Source organism: Salmo salar, chromosome ssa15, assembly GCF_905237065.1.
Source record: "Salmo salar chromosome ssa15, Ssal_v3.1, whole genome shotgun sequence".
Classification (NCBI taxonomy): domain Eukaryota; kingdom Metazoa; phylum Chordata; class Actinopteri; order Salmoniformes; family Salmonidae; genus Salmo; species Salmo salar.
The window spans coordinates 36,774,904-36,790,810 of record NC_059456.1 but is presented as its reverse complement, the minus strand read 5'-3'; the positions used below and the strand labels follow the sequence as shown (position 1 = coordinate 36,790,810).

General features: G+C 40.0%; 1 protein-coding gene across 15 annotated transcripts in view; it reads left to right on the top strand.

Annotated features, from left to right (window-relative positions):
* The window catches only part of LOC106571359 (band 4.1-like protein 2), a 107,756-nt gene that overhangs the window by 60,455 nt on the left and 31,394 nt on the right, over positions 1–15,907 (top strand). For all 15 annotated transcript variants that reach the window (XR_006759162.1, XM_014144362.2, XM_014144361.2 and 12 more), the window contains exons 4-5: positions 9,435–9,539; positions 11,411–11,453. Coding sequence is in view for 14 of the 15 variants with exons in the window: in XM_014144362.2 (XP_013999837.2) it covers positions 9,435–9,539; positions 11,411–11,453 (148 nt within the window). In the remaining variant the exon portion in view is untranslated. The remainder of the gene's footprint in view (positions 1–9,434; positions 9,540–11,410; positions 11,454–15,907) is intronic.

Genomic DNA, 15,907 nt, shown 5'->3' with positions numbered 1-15,907 from the left:
TGTTTGTACCTAATAAACTGACTAGTGAGTGTCTATCTGCTGCACAGAGACGAGAGTAATGAGAAAATTAGTTTGATCAGTCATTGAAATTAAAGTGCTGAAAAGATATTGGCTCCCTATTTAAAGAGATGGAAAACAAACTATGAAGGAAAAATTTGGTGCAGGTACAGAATTATCACAAATATTGCGATATTGTCAAAAAGAATATCCCAATATGTAACTATCAAATATTATTATATATATTTTTTAAATACCGTCACTAAGCAGGGATACAAACATCACTTTTGGTGATATTCGCCGTTTTGATCTCAAAATAGGCCATCCGTGTGAATCTTGTCGATCCAAAGTCTGTTTCTCAAATCGAAGTCATTGACTGAGCACAGAATGCGTCCCTACGCGTTCTACAACGCTATAGGCCTACTACTCTATCGTGATACTTTGCCTGGTATCGCATCACTAGTCCAATTTTGGTATCGTGACGACATACAAATAAGCACAGTTTCTTGCTCTTTACACAGGTTTTTTGTGTTTCCGTGCAGGAAAAATGTCACCTTTTTTAGTCCTTCACCAGTTTGCATCCCTGACTAAAAATCCTGCTGTAAAGATTCACTCTTGCAAATCAACTAGCCTGCGAACGTTATCCCTACCAGCCTGCGAATGTTACATTAGCACTGAATGAGTCAGCCAGTTGCTATCAACACCTAGCTTACAGCGGCATTCAAGTAAACCAATGTTTTTGAAATACGTCAAAGAATATATCAAAGAATGTTAGCTATATGCAGTTATCTTAGCTAGCCAGCCAGCAAAAAAAAGCTATCCAGCTAACATTTGCTATTTAGCCAACTAACGTTAGCTATTAGCCTAGCCAACCAGCACGGCTATGGTCAGCATGCTCGAGCCTAACTACTGGAGACCAATCGAACACAACTAAAACATAATCCCAGCTCAAAAGAGCAGAATCTTACAGATGGTAAGAGTCTGTGAAAATCTAATAGCTATAGCGCGAAAAATCCTAAATAAATTCTAGATGTCAGCTAGCATGTTAGCACTAAGCCAAGGTCGGACATGTTACCAATCTCCCGTAGCCTACTTCAGAGAACATGCCGAAAAGTTGATATAACAGAAAGGTGAACAGACGAGGTACCACCATTACACAATTAGAGCCAGCAGGTATGATTTTTATCTTGTTTTGAGCCCATAGCAAGAAGGCACCAGAGCAAACGGGTTCCCACTAGATAACACAGCCACAAAGTCAGTGAAGAGCATGAGGTGTGGCTAACGTTAGCCAGCTTGATATATCTACGAGCTACCATAAACAGTATTGAATTTTTTTAAATACAGATCAACAATTTACATTCTGACATGCTGACCAGACCGGACACGTCGCGTGCACGAGCATCGCAAAATAAATGTAGAAATCCATGTTATTCAGTTATTGCACCCACACTGCTCGTGCGCGCCAACGAGCGTCTGCGTTACCAAGGGCTAAAATAGAACTCCTTTCTATTTGTGACGCAGATCGCGCTGCCTCTCCCATCTCCTCATTGGTTTATAGAAGCAGGTACTCACGTGGGTGATTGAAAGATGAAGTGTTTTGCCGGTTGTCGTGGTAATACTATGAAAGTGTAGATGCCAATCACCATATAAGTTCAAAGAAATGAAAAGGCCTGGAAGGAGGAGAGATGACTAGAAACGATTCGGTTGGCCGTTTTATGTGTGGATTAATTGTCGGAGTAGAGGACCTTGTGCATTTCAGGTAAAATAATAACTCAATGTTTATATACCAGGACAAATTAGCTAGCAACAGCAAGCTAGCTAAATAGGACAAATTAGCTAGCAAGTGCAAGCTAACTAGCTAAATTGCCATACATGTTTAATGCTTTTCGACCTGTCCCCAAATTAATGTCATTGGTTCAGAGTTTGTTTTGATATTTTAACCTGCATGTCGTGATCGCGTTTGGTGTAGGGGGACAAAATACATTTATGCACGATAGGGCATGATGGCGCACGTGCGCAGCTGGTTTGGGTTCCGTGTTACATCATACAAAACAGAACGCAGGTATTAACGAGAAAATACTGAAACAAACAAATCTAAAGAAAATAAACAATTCTAGTGCAATCACTGAAAAAATTGTAATGATTTAGGACAATGTTCTTGTTATTGTTCACTAGGGTTAATGTTTTAATTAAATAGTTAAATTCAATCAAAAATAAATGCAATTTTGGTATAGAATTTTGGTTTGTGTATGAAGTATTTGGCAACAAGAAATTCACAATTTCAGTGGTCTTGTTATCATTGCAATAGTAACATATATCTTTCATGTCAAAAACATAATGGTAAATAAGTATTTTTGCAAGGTTTTCCCAAAAATTCGGACAAATTTACATTCAAAGAACAAATGAGACAGATCCTTACCTTTTTTCACAAAAAACGCAGATATCATCAATAGCCACAAATTTGGATATCATAGAATTACATGGAAATATCTTATGTAAAATTTTGAAGTGCGCTTCCTTAACCTTGTTTGGTATACAATATTTGTAAGGCCTTAACCATGCATATTCCCAGACAATGTCATTAATAAGCATGTTCCAGAAAAACTTTCCTCTCGGTGTAAGTTGGTTTTGTGAATGAAGAATTTGCAATCCCACGCCTTCCAATCTGAGTTTTGGATAAACTTTGTGATCATTACCAAAGCTAAGATGAGTTTTCATTAGTGTAGTTAGACCACTGGGAACGGCTTTGATCACAGAAATAAACTCTCTGGAAGGTATTGGAAACTCTTTCAATGTTATAAATTGTTCATATGTGAGAATATTACCCTTGTTGTCGAAAACATCAAGAACAAAGTCAATATTTCTCTCATGCCAGCTGGGGTAGAACAATGACTTATTCCTTACGGTTATGTCTGAATTATTCCACAAAAGAGCTTTGTGGGGAAAAATTGTGCAGGAAACGTATTTTCCAGGCCATTAAAGCTTGTTGGTGAAACCTAGCCAATTTAGCAGGTAATCTTTCAGGAATATAATTACATTTTCATAAAAAACTGAAGACCTCCCAATTTATTAAACACATTATTTGGAAAGAAATACCACATTGAATCAGTATTGATCAAACATCTTTTCAACCAGTTTATCTTGAAATTGTTATTTATGTCAACAAAATCCAACACTTCTAGACCGCCTTCAACTCTTTTGTTAGAAAGGACTGACTTTTTTAGTTTGAGACTTATATTTTCAGATGAAGTCAAGAAAGGTCTTATTGGTCTCTACAAGTAGCAGGATTTACACATAACGATAATGAGGGGTACACAAAACGAGATAGTCCCTCTGCCTTGGACAGAAGTACTCTCCCAAGTATAGAGAGATCTCTTTGTAGCCAATTATTGAATATACTTTTGGTTTTCTTAATGTTAGGAGAGAAATTCAAATGTCTGACTAAATGGTTTTTTGACAGATGTATTCCTAAATATTTAACACAGTCCTTTCCAGGAATCTTTTCTATTTCTTGATCATCAGAGTCAAATAAACATAAGATTTCACATTTAGAAGGATTCAGTTTTAATCCTAATGCAATAGAAAATGCAGTTATAGCATTAAGGGCATGGGAGACCTGGTCTTTGTCTCTTAAGAGTAGTATCATCAGCCAGTTGGGAAATTTTGATTTCTTTGTTAAAAATGGTTAAGCCATACAAATTTGCATTTTTCATAATTACCTAGAGATCGAAGTTCCACAACCAAAATGAAAAACAATTGCGAAATTGGGCATCCCTGTCATACACTTCTGTTGATACTGAATCTTTTGGAAGTATTAAGGTTTAGTAACACAGAACTATTTATATCTTTGGAAAACATGCAAATTACTTTATAAACTTTTTGCATTTGGTGAAAATGTTAAGAGACCTAAAGAGATTCATGTTTAATTGTGTCAAAGGCTTTACAGAAGTTCAAAAATAAGACAACCACATCTGAGTCAATTGCATCTGAATAATCTATAAGGTCCAACACTAAACGAATGTTAGACCTTATGTGACGGCCCTTCATAAATCCTGTTTGATTCTCATTTATAATGGTATCTTCCTTTATTTTTGCATAAACCAAAGCAATCAATTTGTAATCAATATTTAAAGTAATTGGTCTCCAATTGTCAATCAGAGAAGGGTCTTATCGGGCTTCGGAATCAATGAAATAAGGCTCTGTTTCATAGTGGAGACCATTTCCCCACTTTTAATGCAATCTTGAAACATTAAAAATTGGGTCTTCTAGTAACTCCCAAAACTGTCTATAGAATTCAACTGACAGGCCATCAGGGCCAGGTGATTTCCCTTTTTTCATTGAATTCAGAGCCTCTCTAATTTCTTCAATTGACACAGGTGAATTGCAAACTGAGTGGAAATAATCCTCAATTACAGGGACATAATTCTGAATGTGGCAAATGTAGCTTTCACAACCATCTTCCTGAAATTGAGAGCTGTCAAGATTTTCATAAAATAAATTGACATGATGATATTGTAATGGGATCTTTGCATAAAACATCGTCAATTTTGAGTGCAGTTATATATTTTATTTTGTTTCTCTTTTCAACTGCAAAGAAGTAACTAGTGTTTCTTTCCCCCTCAATCCATTTTGCTCTTGACATTACAAAGGCACCCTTTGCCAGATCCGTGTAAAGCTGTTGTAATTATAGTTGTAAAGACTTGAATACAGACTCCTCTTCTTCAGATAGATTGTCTTTCTTTAGAAAACTGTCAAGCTTGCTCATCTCTTTTTCTCTAAGGTTCTTTAATTGCATCAGCTCTTTGGCACGTTTTAATGGCTACCACTCTGACTTTATATTTAAAAAATTCCCATCTACTTCCATGACCCAAGTCTTTTCTTGCAAAAATATCTTTAGCTAACGAATTTATGTTTTCAATGAGAGTAGTATCTTTTAGAAGTGTTTAATTTCCAATATCCTCAAGTACCTTTTTGGATTTTTTTTAGTAGCTTGTAAATTCAGGGAAATCAAGTGATGATCAGAAAAGGGAGCCAACTGATCTACATCTATAACAAATTGTAACAAAAAAGGGGAAATTAGGAATAAATCTATTCTAGATTTACTTGACAGTTTTGTTGGTCCAGGTATAACCCTTGGCATCCGGATTGAAATAACGCCAGGCAGATGCATCAGGTGTTTCATTAAAATCCCCTGAAGTAATTAGAAAGGCCTCTGAGTATTTGTTGCATAAATCCTGCACTTTCTTGGTAAAAAGGGTCTTATTAGGAGTGTGTGAGTTATGTCCATATACATTACAAATGATGGAAATAGCATTGTCAAGTTTAACAGTTACTATGGCCCATCTCCCGTCTTGTGAAGATGTGGATTCTAGAACGTCACCTTTAAACTTGTGAATAAGTATCAAAACACCAGCAGAATGATTTGATCCATGACTGAAATAGGCCTTATCTCCCCATTGTGCTTTCCAAAATTTCAAATCATTTTCACCTGAATTAGTTTCCTGAAGGACCAAATCTGTGTTTACAATATAAAAATAAAGCTTTACTTTTTGTAAGATTTCTCAAATCCCTAGCATTCAGACTAATGATATTGAGTGAATTGATAAACTCCTGCATTAAAAAAAAGAACACAAATTAGATAACACAAGTAGTAATGTGAACAATAAAACAAACAGTGAACCTTGAGTGGATTACTCCAACGGAAAACTACGCTCGGCTGAGGTAGCGGTGGTTAACAGAATAACAAATATATTTACTTGGCAAGTGTTCATCAGTTGTAGTTCGAACAGTACATTTATTCGTGGCAGTACCTTAACTGTGTCAATGTCAACCGAGTTACCCAGTAATCATTCTTCCTTCGATAAACACGTGTGGGCCCTTGAACCCAGGCTTCTTTCCCTCTTGTCATGCATTCTGTATAAGCGGCCACAGTTTCTCTATGGCAGCCTGATCCTGCGGTATCAGAGCTTCTTTGATGCGGAGCTTCTTGTCGTCCAGAAACTTGTTACCCTTGGCCATTTTCCAGATGATGTCCCTGTAATGGCGCTTAGTTAAGTGCAAGATGATATTGCGAGGGGGTCCATCAGATCTTCGTTTCCCAAGTCGATGTACCACATCAATCACGTCTCTTAGCTTGTCTGATGCACGGAGCCACCTTTCTTAGGATATTAATGACTGCTTCTCTAATATCCTCTCCCTTTACCTCTTTTACACCTTGGATTTTCAGATTCCACCTGCGAGAGTACCTTTTGAAGTTCAGCTACATTCTCATACAGCTCATTATTTTGGGATTGCATTTTCTTCAACTCATTCTCTAGGAATGCTATCTTTTCCTTGTTCTCGCTCACAATTTTGTGTAGCTGATTGACAGTTTCCGACAAATTATCGATCTTCTTTGATGTTTCTTCGGTAGCCTGCTCTATGATGGACACTTTGGAGAGCGTGGCGTCTTATTTAGTGGACAGGGACTGGAATGCAGAGAAAAGTTCAGACATGGAAATGCCGTCTTTTACTTTTTTCACTGGTGGATTTTTAATTGGTCTGAGGTAAAGAGGTTGCAAGGATTTCATCCTGGTCAGTTTTGTTCTCTCTCTTGCTTGAGTTCACGGTTTCTTGTGTATCCATGCTGCTCTGGTTCTCATTGAGACTAGCTAGCATGTCTGCCGTCTTCTGTGAGACATGTATATTTCGTCTACTCTTGTCTTTCTGTCGTGTTCTTCCCATTCAACTTGATAAAAACTAACTCTAAACTTATCCCATGTCCCTAAAACAAGTTATAGTTAGTTTCTTTCAACATTAATAGCCAATATTAGACTTAACCACCTAACCCTCAATGTTGCTTTGAAGAGTGAGAAAACACTCCCTCTCACAGCGACGCCATCTTGACTTTTCTACCATACAAACTCTGTAGCACAGAGTAGATCCTCCATATGATGTTGAGAAATAGTGCATTGTGGGTAGTTCTGAAGATATCCGGAAATAAGTTAAATATTTAAAAAATACAAAATAACTCTAGTTATAGGTAACGAGCGTGACTACAACTACGTTACTAAGTCATTCACCTCACTGTGTTACTTTTGGTGAGTAAAAACTGCTTCCTACCCTTAACCATGTGCTGTGTTAAATCATTAGCAGACAGCCCAGGCCTTTTGCTTGTTCCAACCTGCCAATTTCAATTAGGCTGCAGCCCTGCACACAGCTCTAACCCATCTCCCCTTGGCCTGCTAGTCCTCCTCACTGGGTGTATTGTGCCACTGTGTTACTCTATGGGCTGGTTCAGTATGACGATGGAACTGTATGCATCATCCCCTGCACCGCTGCATTATTGAACACACTTTTAGTGTGTTTACAGGGCAACTCGCTAGCATTCATAATTTGACCACACATTTACTGTAATGTGCCAAAGCATGACTTTGTTTCCCATGAAGATTTCTGGTGCTCTGTCTACACTCTTGGTAAGTCAAAGCTTGGTGCGCAGGTATAGGGAATGTGTACACATACTGACGTAAAACATACGCAAACTCGCTAGTCCATAGAGACCCATAGTGGATGATCTGCCTCTCATGCACAAGTTTGTTTCCATGGAGCATTGTCCTGGTTACGACAGCCCTCAGGAAGGAGCATTTCTCTCACCAACACTGTGGGGATTAGGGTCATGTATGTTTACCTCACCTCCAGTTGAACATAGCGTAAATAGCGCTGTGATTTAAAAAAAAAAAAAAAAAAAAGTTAAGGCTGTAAGAGACAGTCTTAGCCTATTTGGATGGAATGTTCAGTATACGACCTGAAGTTTTTTATGAAGCCTTTTGTCTGTGGCTCTGTACTATTACACCCACCAATGAGATTGGGTTGCTTTTCTCGTTCCAATGAGATGTAGCCATCAAACATATTTTATTGGGAATTACATGACATGGAGCAGGAGGCAGTAATTCATATCAGGACTAGTCTGCTTGTGCTGCGGTCTCTCTCTGTCGGACACAATTATCAGCCTAGGGCACAGACAGTTCCATTGCATTTGCACCGTAACCCAAGATTCAATTTGAAGCATCTGAAATCTCTTGCCTAATGGGCAAACTGACATTGTTTTTTTTTTTGTTTTTTTACAGTGCTGCCTAATGCACTCCAAGGCAATGGCTTCTGCATGATCAGTAGTAAACATGTGTGAAATCCATTTTGTTCTGTGCCAACAATACTTAATGACTGTTGACCAGTCAGCACTAAAGTGCTTTAGTAGTAGAAAGAGCTGGCCCTGAACATTTGTCTTTCCCATCAGCCTTGTTTGTTATATTTAACTTATCTAACCAGGCAAGTCAATTAAGAACAAATTCTTATTTACAATGTAAATAAAAATTCAACTGCTTTCCTGTTCTGATTGATCAATATGTAGCTCAGATGGACGTGCCATGGCAGAAGATGCAAGGTCATGTGTAAAGAGGTTTATTTGAAACCAAAGGCAAAACCTTAGACCCACACAACTCAGAATCCACCTGGTGCCAACTTATGTCTCTCAGGGCTGCTCTCCTCTGGCTACCAGCATGTTGCTGCCTCTCAGCAGATAGTCTGCACACACACTCAACATACTATCTAATGTAACAGTGTCTGTTGTCATAGAGAGGGGAAATTTAAGAGGCATTCAAAAATCCTCGAGTGTCTTTCTCTGAAGTGGCTGATACCAGCATACCTTAAATGTCTCGACTCTCCCAAGGAGGAGAAACACAAATGCACAGCATTCTTTATTTCCCCCCCTATCCCCCTCTGTCTAGAATGCAGTGTCATTGTTCTTTGTGGACTTATTATGGTTATTGTTCCTTCCGTCTGAGGCAATGTGTTACCCCGAGGAGGTAGTGTGTGGTAGAGTTTGTCCCCTTTGTCCACACTGCAATTCATCTCAAATTGCTCCCTCATTCCAGGAGTGTCAAAGGACCAATATGCAGTGATCATGCAGTTCATGGGCTTCTGTGGGGATTTTTCTGTAACGCCCATACTGTGTCTAGTTCTGCTGTGCCGGCGAATACAGGACCAGCTGAAGAGAGCTGCCAAGCTGTCCCAAACTGCTGCATGTTTGTCTGTCTGCAGGGCAAATGTCAGCTCACACCCAAGAGATGCCCCGGGGTAGTGCATTCTCTAGAGTTTCTGACACTTTCCACACACAACCAGCTGTTGCATTCATGAGCCACATAAATGAACCTCCGCGTAAATTAACCCTGCCGTAACGAACTGTGAAAGATTGTGTAATTTAAGGTTTGGTAAGGGTGTTTTCCGTTAAATCAAATGCATGAGGAATGATGGGTGGTAGAAATATTTATCCTGAGTCCAGTTCTCTAAATAATCTGCCTTGCTGAGGTTGTAGGTCGTTATTTCTAAATGTCAACTGTTCTTTCTAATTGATGATTTATGTAATGGTTTTCATTCTCTTCTTTGTTCTTCCCTCTCTGCAGAAACGGGCCAAAGGCCAGTACTTGTTTTTCAAAGTGTGTGAAGCCCTGAACCTACTGGAGAAGGACTACTTTGGGTTGAGTTACAAAGACAACGCTGACCAGACGGTAAAGTCTTTTTTTTGTACCTCATTCTTGTACAGTAAGAGGCTTTTCCAGAACAGCAAACACATTACAAAATACAAACTCCTCTTGTACATAAAGCCTTGAATCCATTTTTTTTGTATGTTTTGTTTCTGAAGTACCAGTACTACTTTAGGCCTAACTACTTCATAACATGTATCATATAACAACCTTCTCACCTAATGGCACAGATGTTTTTGCAATTATGTCCTAAACGTTTTATATTGTTTCTCTGCTACAATAGCAACAATGCCTAATGGCTTGACTTGTAACTGATACCACATAATATTCCTCAAGATCAATGTGCGTTCTTTTAGAAATTCTAAACCTTCAGCGGGCCTGATAGACCATATAATTTATCGTTTTAACAAAGCCCTGAATGAACAAACAGGGATTCTTAACTGTGATGGATGATAAAGTACTTCCCTGTGTTTTAAGTCCATCCCATCCTCAAAGGATGTCTGAAGTGTGCAGTAAACCTCCAGAGAACCCAGATATGCTTCCAGGGAATAACAGCCGTTATTTTCCATATCTGTGTCGACACGGTTTATTGGAGAGAGCTGCAATATCACTGGTTGGAGACAAACGAGGCTCCGCTCACAAACTTCAGTCCAAACTGACTCTGCTCTTGCCCACTGCCAAGCAGGCCTGGTTTGAATAAGGGTTGGGGTCAATTTAAATTCAGAAAGTAAACCAAATTCCAATTCAAAATGTTCCTAATTGAAAAGCATTGAGGATGGGCCGAATTTATAATTTCAGTGTACTTCCTGAATTGAAATGGAATTGATCCCAATACTGGTTCAAATACTATTTTAATTGCACTTTTGGGACTTATATTGGTTCCATTGCAACAGCTAATCAATCAAGCACACCTAAATATTTGAAATAATTTCAAATAGTAATTGAACCCAGGCCTTGTTCACAGACCGTATCCTCCTCACATGATCAGTAATGTACATTTTAGTCATTTAGCAGACGCTCTCATCCAGAGCGACTTACACTAATGAATGCATACATTTTTATATTTTTTCCCCCCGTACTGGTCCCCCATGGGAATTGAACCCACAACCCTGGCGTTGCAATCACCATGCTCTACCAACTGAGCCACACGACATCTTATGGCTTGGGCCTGGATGTTAAACTCTCCCCTGCACACTGTAATTGGAGCTTAATGACAGACAGTCAACACGCTCCACAGTCTCTGCAGGCTCCAGATCAGTCAGTGAGGGAGACTGTTGGGAGCGAGAACAGCATATTTGTGGTGGGGCTAAATGCTGAGTTTTGTTCCACTTTGAACTGGAAACTGTAGGCTAGCCATGGGGGTGGGGGGTGGAGACGAGGGAAGAGCCTAGGCTGTGAAGTTTAGTGGAATGTGTTTTCATCGTGTGTGTGTTTGTTTGTTTATATGAAAGTGGTGTGCTGAAGTTCAGGGATCAGACCAGTAATTACCACCATGGCTAGTTTTGTTGTCTGTGGTCTGAATTGGTGCTAAATTGAGAGTTATGTTCTTTACAGCAGCTTTGTGCCAAATGCTACCTTCTGTCTTGTTTTTGATTCAACTTTTCTTGACATACCTGATCTACTAAAGTACCTGAGAAGGGAAATAAAAAGGAAGGCCTAGTTAGTGTATTTGGATTAGAAACTATGTTTAGGTGGTAGAGTCTGGCCAAGTAGTTCATTGCAATATGAATGTTTTTAGAATCCAAATCCCAGCTCATTATTCTAACATGTGTGGCCAATCACCATGGTTACTCAACAGGGAAAATATGAAGTCTGTGATTAATTGGTAGAAGTGTGTTAGAATTTTTGTGTACTTGTTAATACCACAGCTAATATCTCCTTATTCTCTTCTATAGTGCTGGCTGGACCCTACAAAGGAGATCAAACGTCAGATCTGCAGTAAGTTGTCTTTTTAACCTTTTGAAACTTTCTGTATGAAGTGTCTCATTAACCTTTTAGTGACCCCTTAACACGCGAATCCCGTTAGCGGGATTGTTTTGACAACAGCGAGTGAAAAATCAGAGCGCCATATTCAAAACAGCAAAAATCTCATAATTAACATTTCTCACACATACAAGTATTATACACCATTTTAAAGATAAGATTCTCCTTAATCTAACCACATTGTCCGATTTCAAAAAGGCTTTACGGCGAAAGCAAAACATTAGATTATGTTAGGACACCACATCAACAAGAAAAGCCACACAGCCATTTTCCAAGCAACTAGATGCATCACAAATACCAGAAATACAGCAAAAATATTCACTAACCTTTGATCTTCATCAGATGGCACTCATAGGACTTCATGTTACACAATACATGTATGTTTTGCTCGATAAAGTTCAAATTTATATTCAAAACCCCATTCTACATTGGCGCGTAATGTTCAGAAATGTTTTCCCTCCAAACCCTCCGGTCAATGAGCGCACACATTACAGAAATACTCATCATAAACTTTGATCAATATAGAAGTGTTATGCACAGAATTATAGCTACACTTCTCCTAAATGTAACCGCTTTGTCAGATTTCAAGAAAGGTTCACGGCAAAAGCACAATTTGCAATAATCTGGGTACAGCCCAGAAGACACCAACAACAAGCAAACAGAAACCCGCCATTTTGGAGTCAATAAAACTAAGAAATTACATTGTAAATATTCACTTACCTTTGATTATCTTCATCAGAAGGCACTCCCAGGAACCCCAGCTCCACAATAAATGTTCGAAAAAGATTGTCCAAATACATCCATTTTGTTTGCGCGTTAGGTTCACTATCCAAATCCACAACGCGCATGCTTACTCAGTCCAGACGAAAAGTCAAAGTTATACTACAGTTTGTAGAAACATGTCAAACGATGTATAGAATCAATCTTTAGGTTGTTTTTAACATATCTTCAATAAAATTCCAACCGGACCTATCCGTTCTCTTTAGGAGTGAATATGAACTCAGCTCGCTCCCAAGTCCTTGCGCGTGACTGAGCCCATGCCTTATAATGGGACACCTACTTCCTTGGGCTGTTATTCCCATCAAATTCACCATATAATCTTCAAACAACGTTCTAAAGACTGTTGACATCTAGTGGAAGCTTTAGGAAGTGCAAAATGAACCCTAAGTCACTGTATACTGTAAAGGCAATCACTTGAAAGAACTACAACTTAGATTTCCCACTTCCTGGTTGGATTCTCAGGTTTTTGCCTGCCATATATTATATATTCTGTTATACTCACAGACATCATTCAAACAGTTTTAGAAACTTCAAGTGTTTTCTATCCAAATCTACTAATAATATGCATATCCTACCTCCTGGGCCCAAATAGCAGGCAGTTTAATTTGGGTATGTTTTTCATCCGGCCGTGAAAATACTGCCCCCTATCCCTAAGAGGTTTTAAGTAACATGGCCACCGGAGTTCACACTAATTGGCTTTACTGTACATACCAACCTAAAGAAAGGCTTCCACACTATAGCCTATAATTTCCCCTAACAAAGCACCCCTATCCCCCAAGTCTATTCCAGTAGAACTAATAACTAATGTTACTGTTGCCATTTACTGGATTTTGAGCAGATATGTTATTTATCTTCTCCTTTTGTGACATGCTCTTTTCACATCTGGTAACTGGATTGCAGTAATTCTGGATGGGGTTGGGGGGGGGGGTGTGTTTGGGATGACGTGTGGGGGGAGGCTGCTCACCCGTCCCCAGTCTGATACTTCCAGAGCACTTAGCACTGCCAGTAACACGCAGACACGCGTTTATAAACACACAGACAGTATGCCCCGGAGGGAATTCACTCTAGCCATGGGAACGGCAGCTCTGAGCGGAGGTACTTTCCTGTCCAGGGCCTGGGATGCGTTACCCTACTGTTAGTCTACAGCGGACCAAAACTGGCCTCTTTCTCTCTCCTTAACTTGATGTATCCGTTTACATCATGATCAGGGTCGCTGGGCTGGCCTGGTCCCTCCTTCAGGGGAGAGAAAGGGAATGGGATCCTCCCTCTGAAACATGCAGCAGTCAAGGCTGCTTCATGTGTTGTACCCCTGCCTGGTGCAATAAAGACCCATTGTGCTGCCTGGTAGTGATTTTAATGTGTTATTATCCAAACTCACATCTGCAGGTCACCCAGGACCCAGTCACTGCACCAAGCCAGGCACAGCCATGCTTATTAGTGCCTTTTGGTTGTTCTGTTTTTTTTTAGTTTTCTGCTACACCGACTGTCAGTGACGATGCAAGAACATTTAAGAGCAGATGACTGTCAGCAAAGAAATCCTCATTCTTCCTGGCTGTCCAGCAGCCAAAGCTATGCCTATTTTCTAGACTTATCTCTCTTGTTTGAACCGCTTTAACACCTTGCGTCAATGAGTGAGATACAGATGCCCTATACCTGTCTGTCAGCCACAGTTTGCTCTCTGTGAGATAGTCAAAGGATCTGGAGCACTTTCTGAGAAGTGACATGACTGATTCTGGTCTGTAGGCAGGCAGAGTTCACTACCAAGTCTGTAACTGAGATCACTAGGGGTTTATGGTCACTGACTGCCCGTGGGATCCAGGGAAATGGTAGATATTGGGACACTCCATTTTCTTTGAAGGCGGTGTAGCGCCTATTTCTCAATGCCAGAAACGCATATAATAGTAACTTGGAGAACCCCAAGAAAACATTACCAAATTAAACTCTTTAAATCAATTGTTATAATATTGTTCTAAACGTTGGGTTTGAGGTTTTCTCCAAATCATCTCTAGCCTCACATGGTGAATTAAAAACGTACATATAGTAGGATCAATTTGAAAATGAGACGGGCGAATTGGGTGTCTACTCGTCAGTCTGTGGGGCACATTTCATCCCTGACAACTTCCAGGGCTATCAACAATGGGAGGATGACATTAACAAGAAGTTGCTTTTCAAAGTGGATGCTGTCCCTACCACTGTGGCTCTAAAGCAGTTCACTTCTATGCCAGTGATAATGCTCACGGCTGTTTGAGAAAATCTAGCAAGCTTGCTACCTCTATGGTCTATGGAGTTTTCTATAAGGTCTGCCGAGTGCTGGCTCTACTGAAATGCCATGCTGCGGCCATGGCTTCGGCCATGGATCCGATCATAGATCGGGTGGCGTCTCGTAGAAGCCACGGAGCCATGCTTTCTTTGGAGGGGTGGATTTTAGGATCAATGTGGTCACAGTTGCTTCTTGTTGAAGTGGCAGCAGATAACGTTAGCTTGCTATAGCTAGCTATCCTCTTCCTACATTTTTTAATTAATTTAAGCTAGTCCTTCTTTCACCATAACAATATTCTCTCTTGAACGGAGTTCCTCGAGTTTCTCAGCCGTAGCCTGCGTAGGCTATATGCCTGTGCTTGAAATCAACAAAGGTAGGCATAAAAGTATTGTTTGCAAAAATGTATTATTGGCAATGGCAGCTAAACTTATTCTAGCGACCCGCACAGACAGCTGTGTGTTATGCTGTTCGTTTGTTGTGTTGTTCTTACCAGTAACCAGTGTTGGCAGGGTCCGACATGCTAGTCAACCTACTATCTGCCAACCATGGGAATGCCTGGAAAATTCCGGTACCGAGCATCCTTGTGGTTGGTGGAGCACTGCAAGTTTAAGACCATGCTTAGCCATTGTTCTCTCTCAAGTTTTGTCTTAACCTTTTTAGGATAGGGGGCAGTATTGACACGGCTGGATAAAAAACGTCCCCGATTTAATCTGGTTACCACTCCTACCCAGTAACTAGAATATGCATATACTTATTACATATGGATAGAAAACACCCTAAAGTTTCTAAAACTGTTTGAATGGTGTCTGTGAGTATTACAGAACTCATTTGGCAGGCAAAAACCTGACAAGGTTTCAGGCAGGAAGTGGCCTGTCTGACAAGGTGTCGTTCTTCTTGTCTCTGTTTATTGAAGAGTGAGGATCTTAGCTGTCCCGTGACACTTCCTACGGCTGCCATAGGGTCTCAGAAGGCGGCAAAAAGCTGAATCGTGGCTTTGCAGGCTCTGGCTGAAACAAAGTAGCGTGTTTGGGTAGTGGCTGGTTACAGTACTGTGAGACTCAGGCGCGTGCCCGCGTCGACCGAAAGCTTTGTTTACTTTCCTCAGTTTAGCTAAATGGACATTCCCGGTCGGAATATTATCACTTTTTTACGAGAAAAATGGCATAAAAATGGATTTTAAACAGCGGTTGACATGCCTCGAAGTACGGTAATGGAATATTTAGATTTTTTTTGTCACGAATTGCGCCATGCGCGCGACCCTGATTTACCATTTCAGATAGTGTCTGGGACGCTTACGAACAAAACGCCGCTATTCGGATATAACGATGGATTATTTTGGACCAAACCAACATTTGTTATTGAAGTAGCA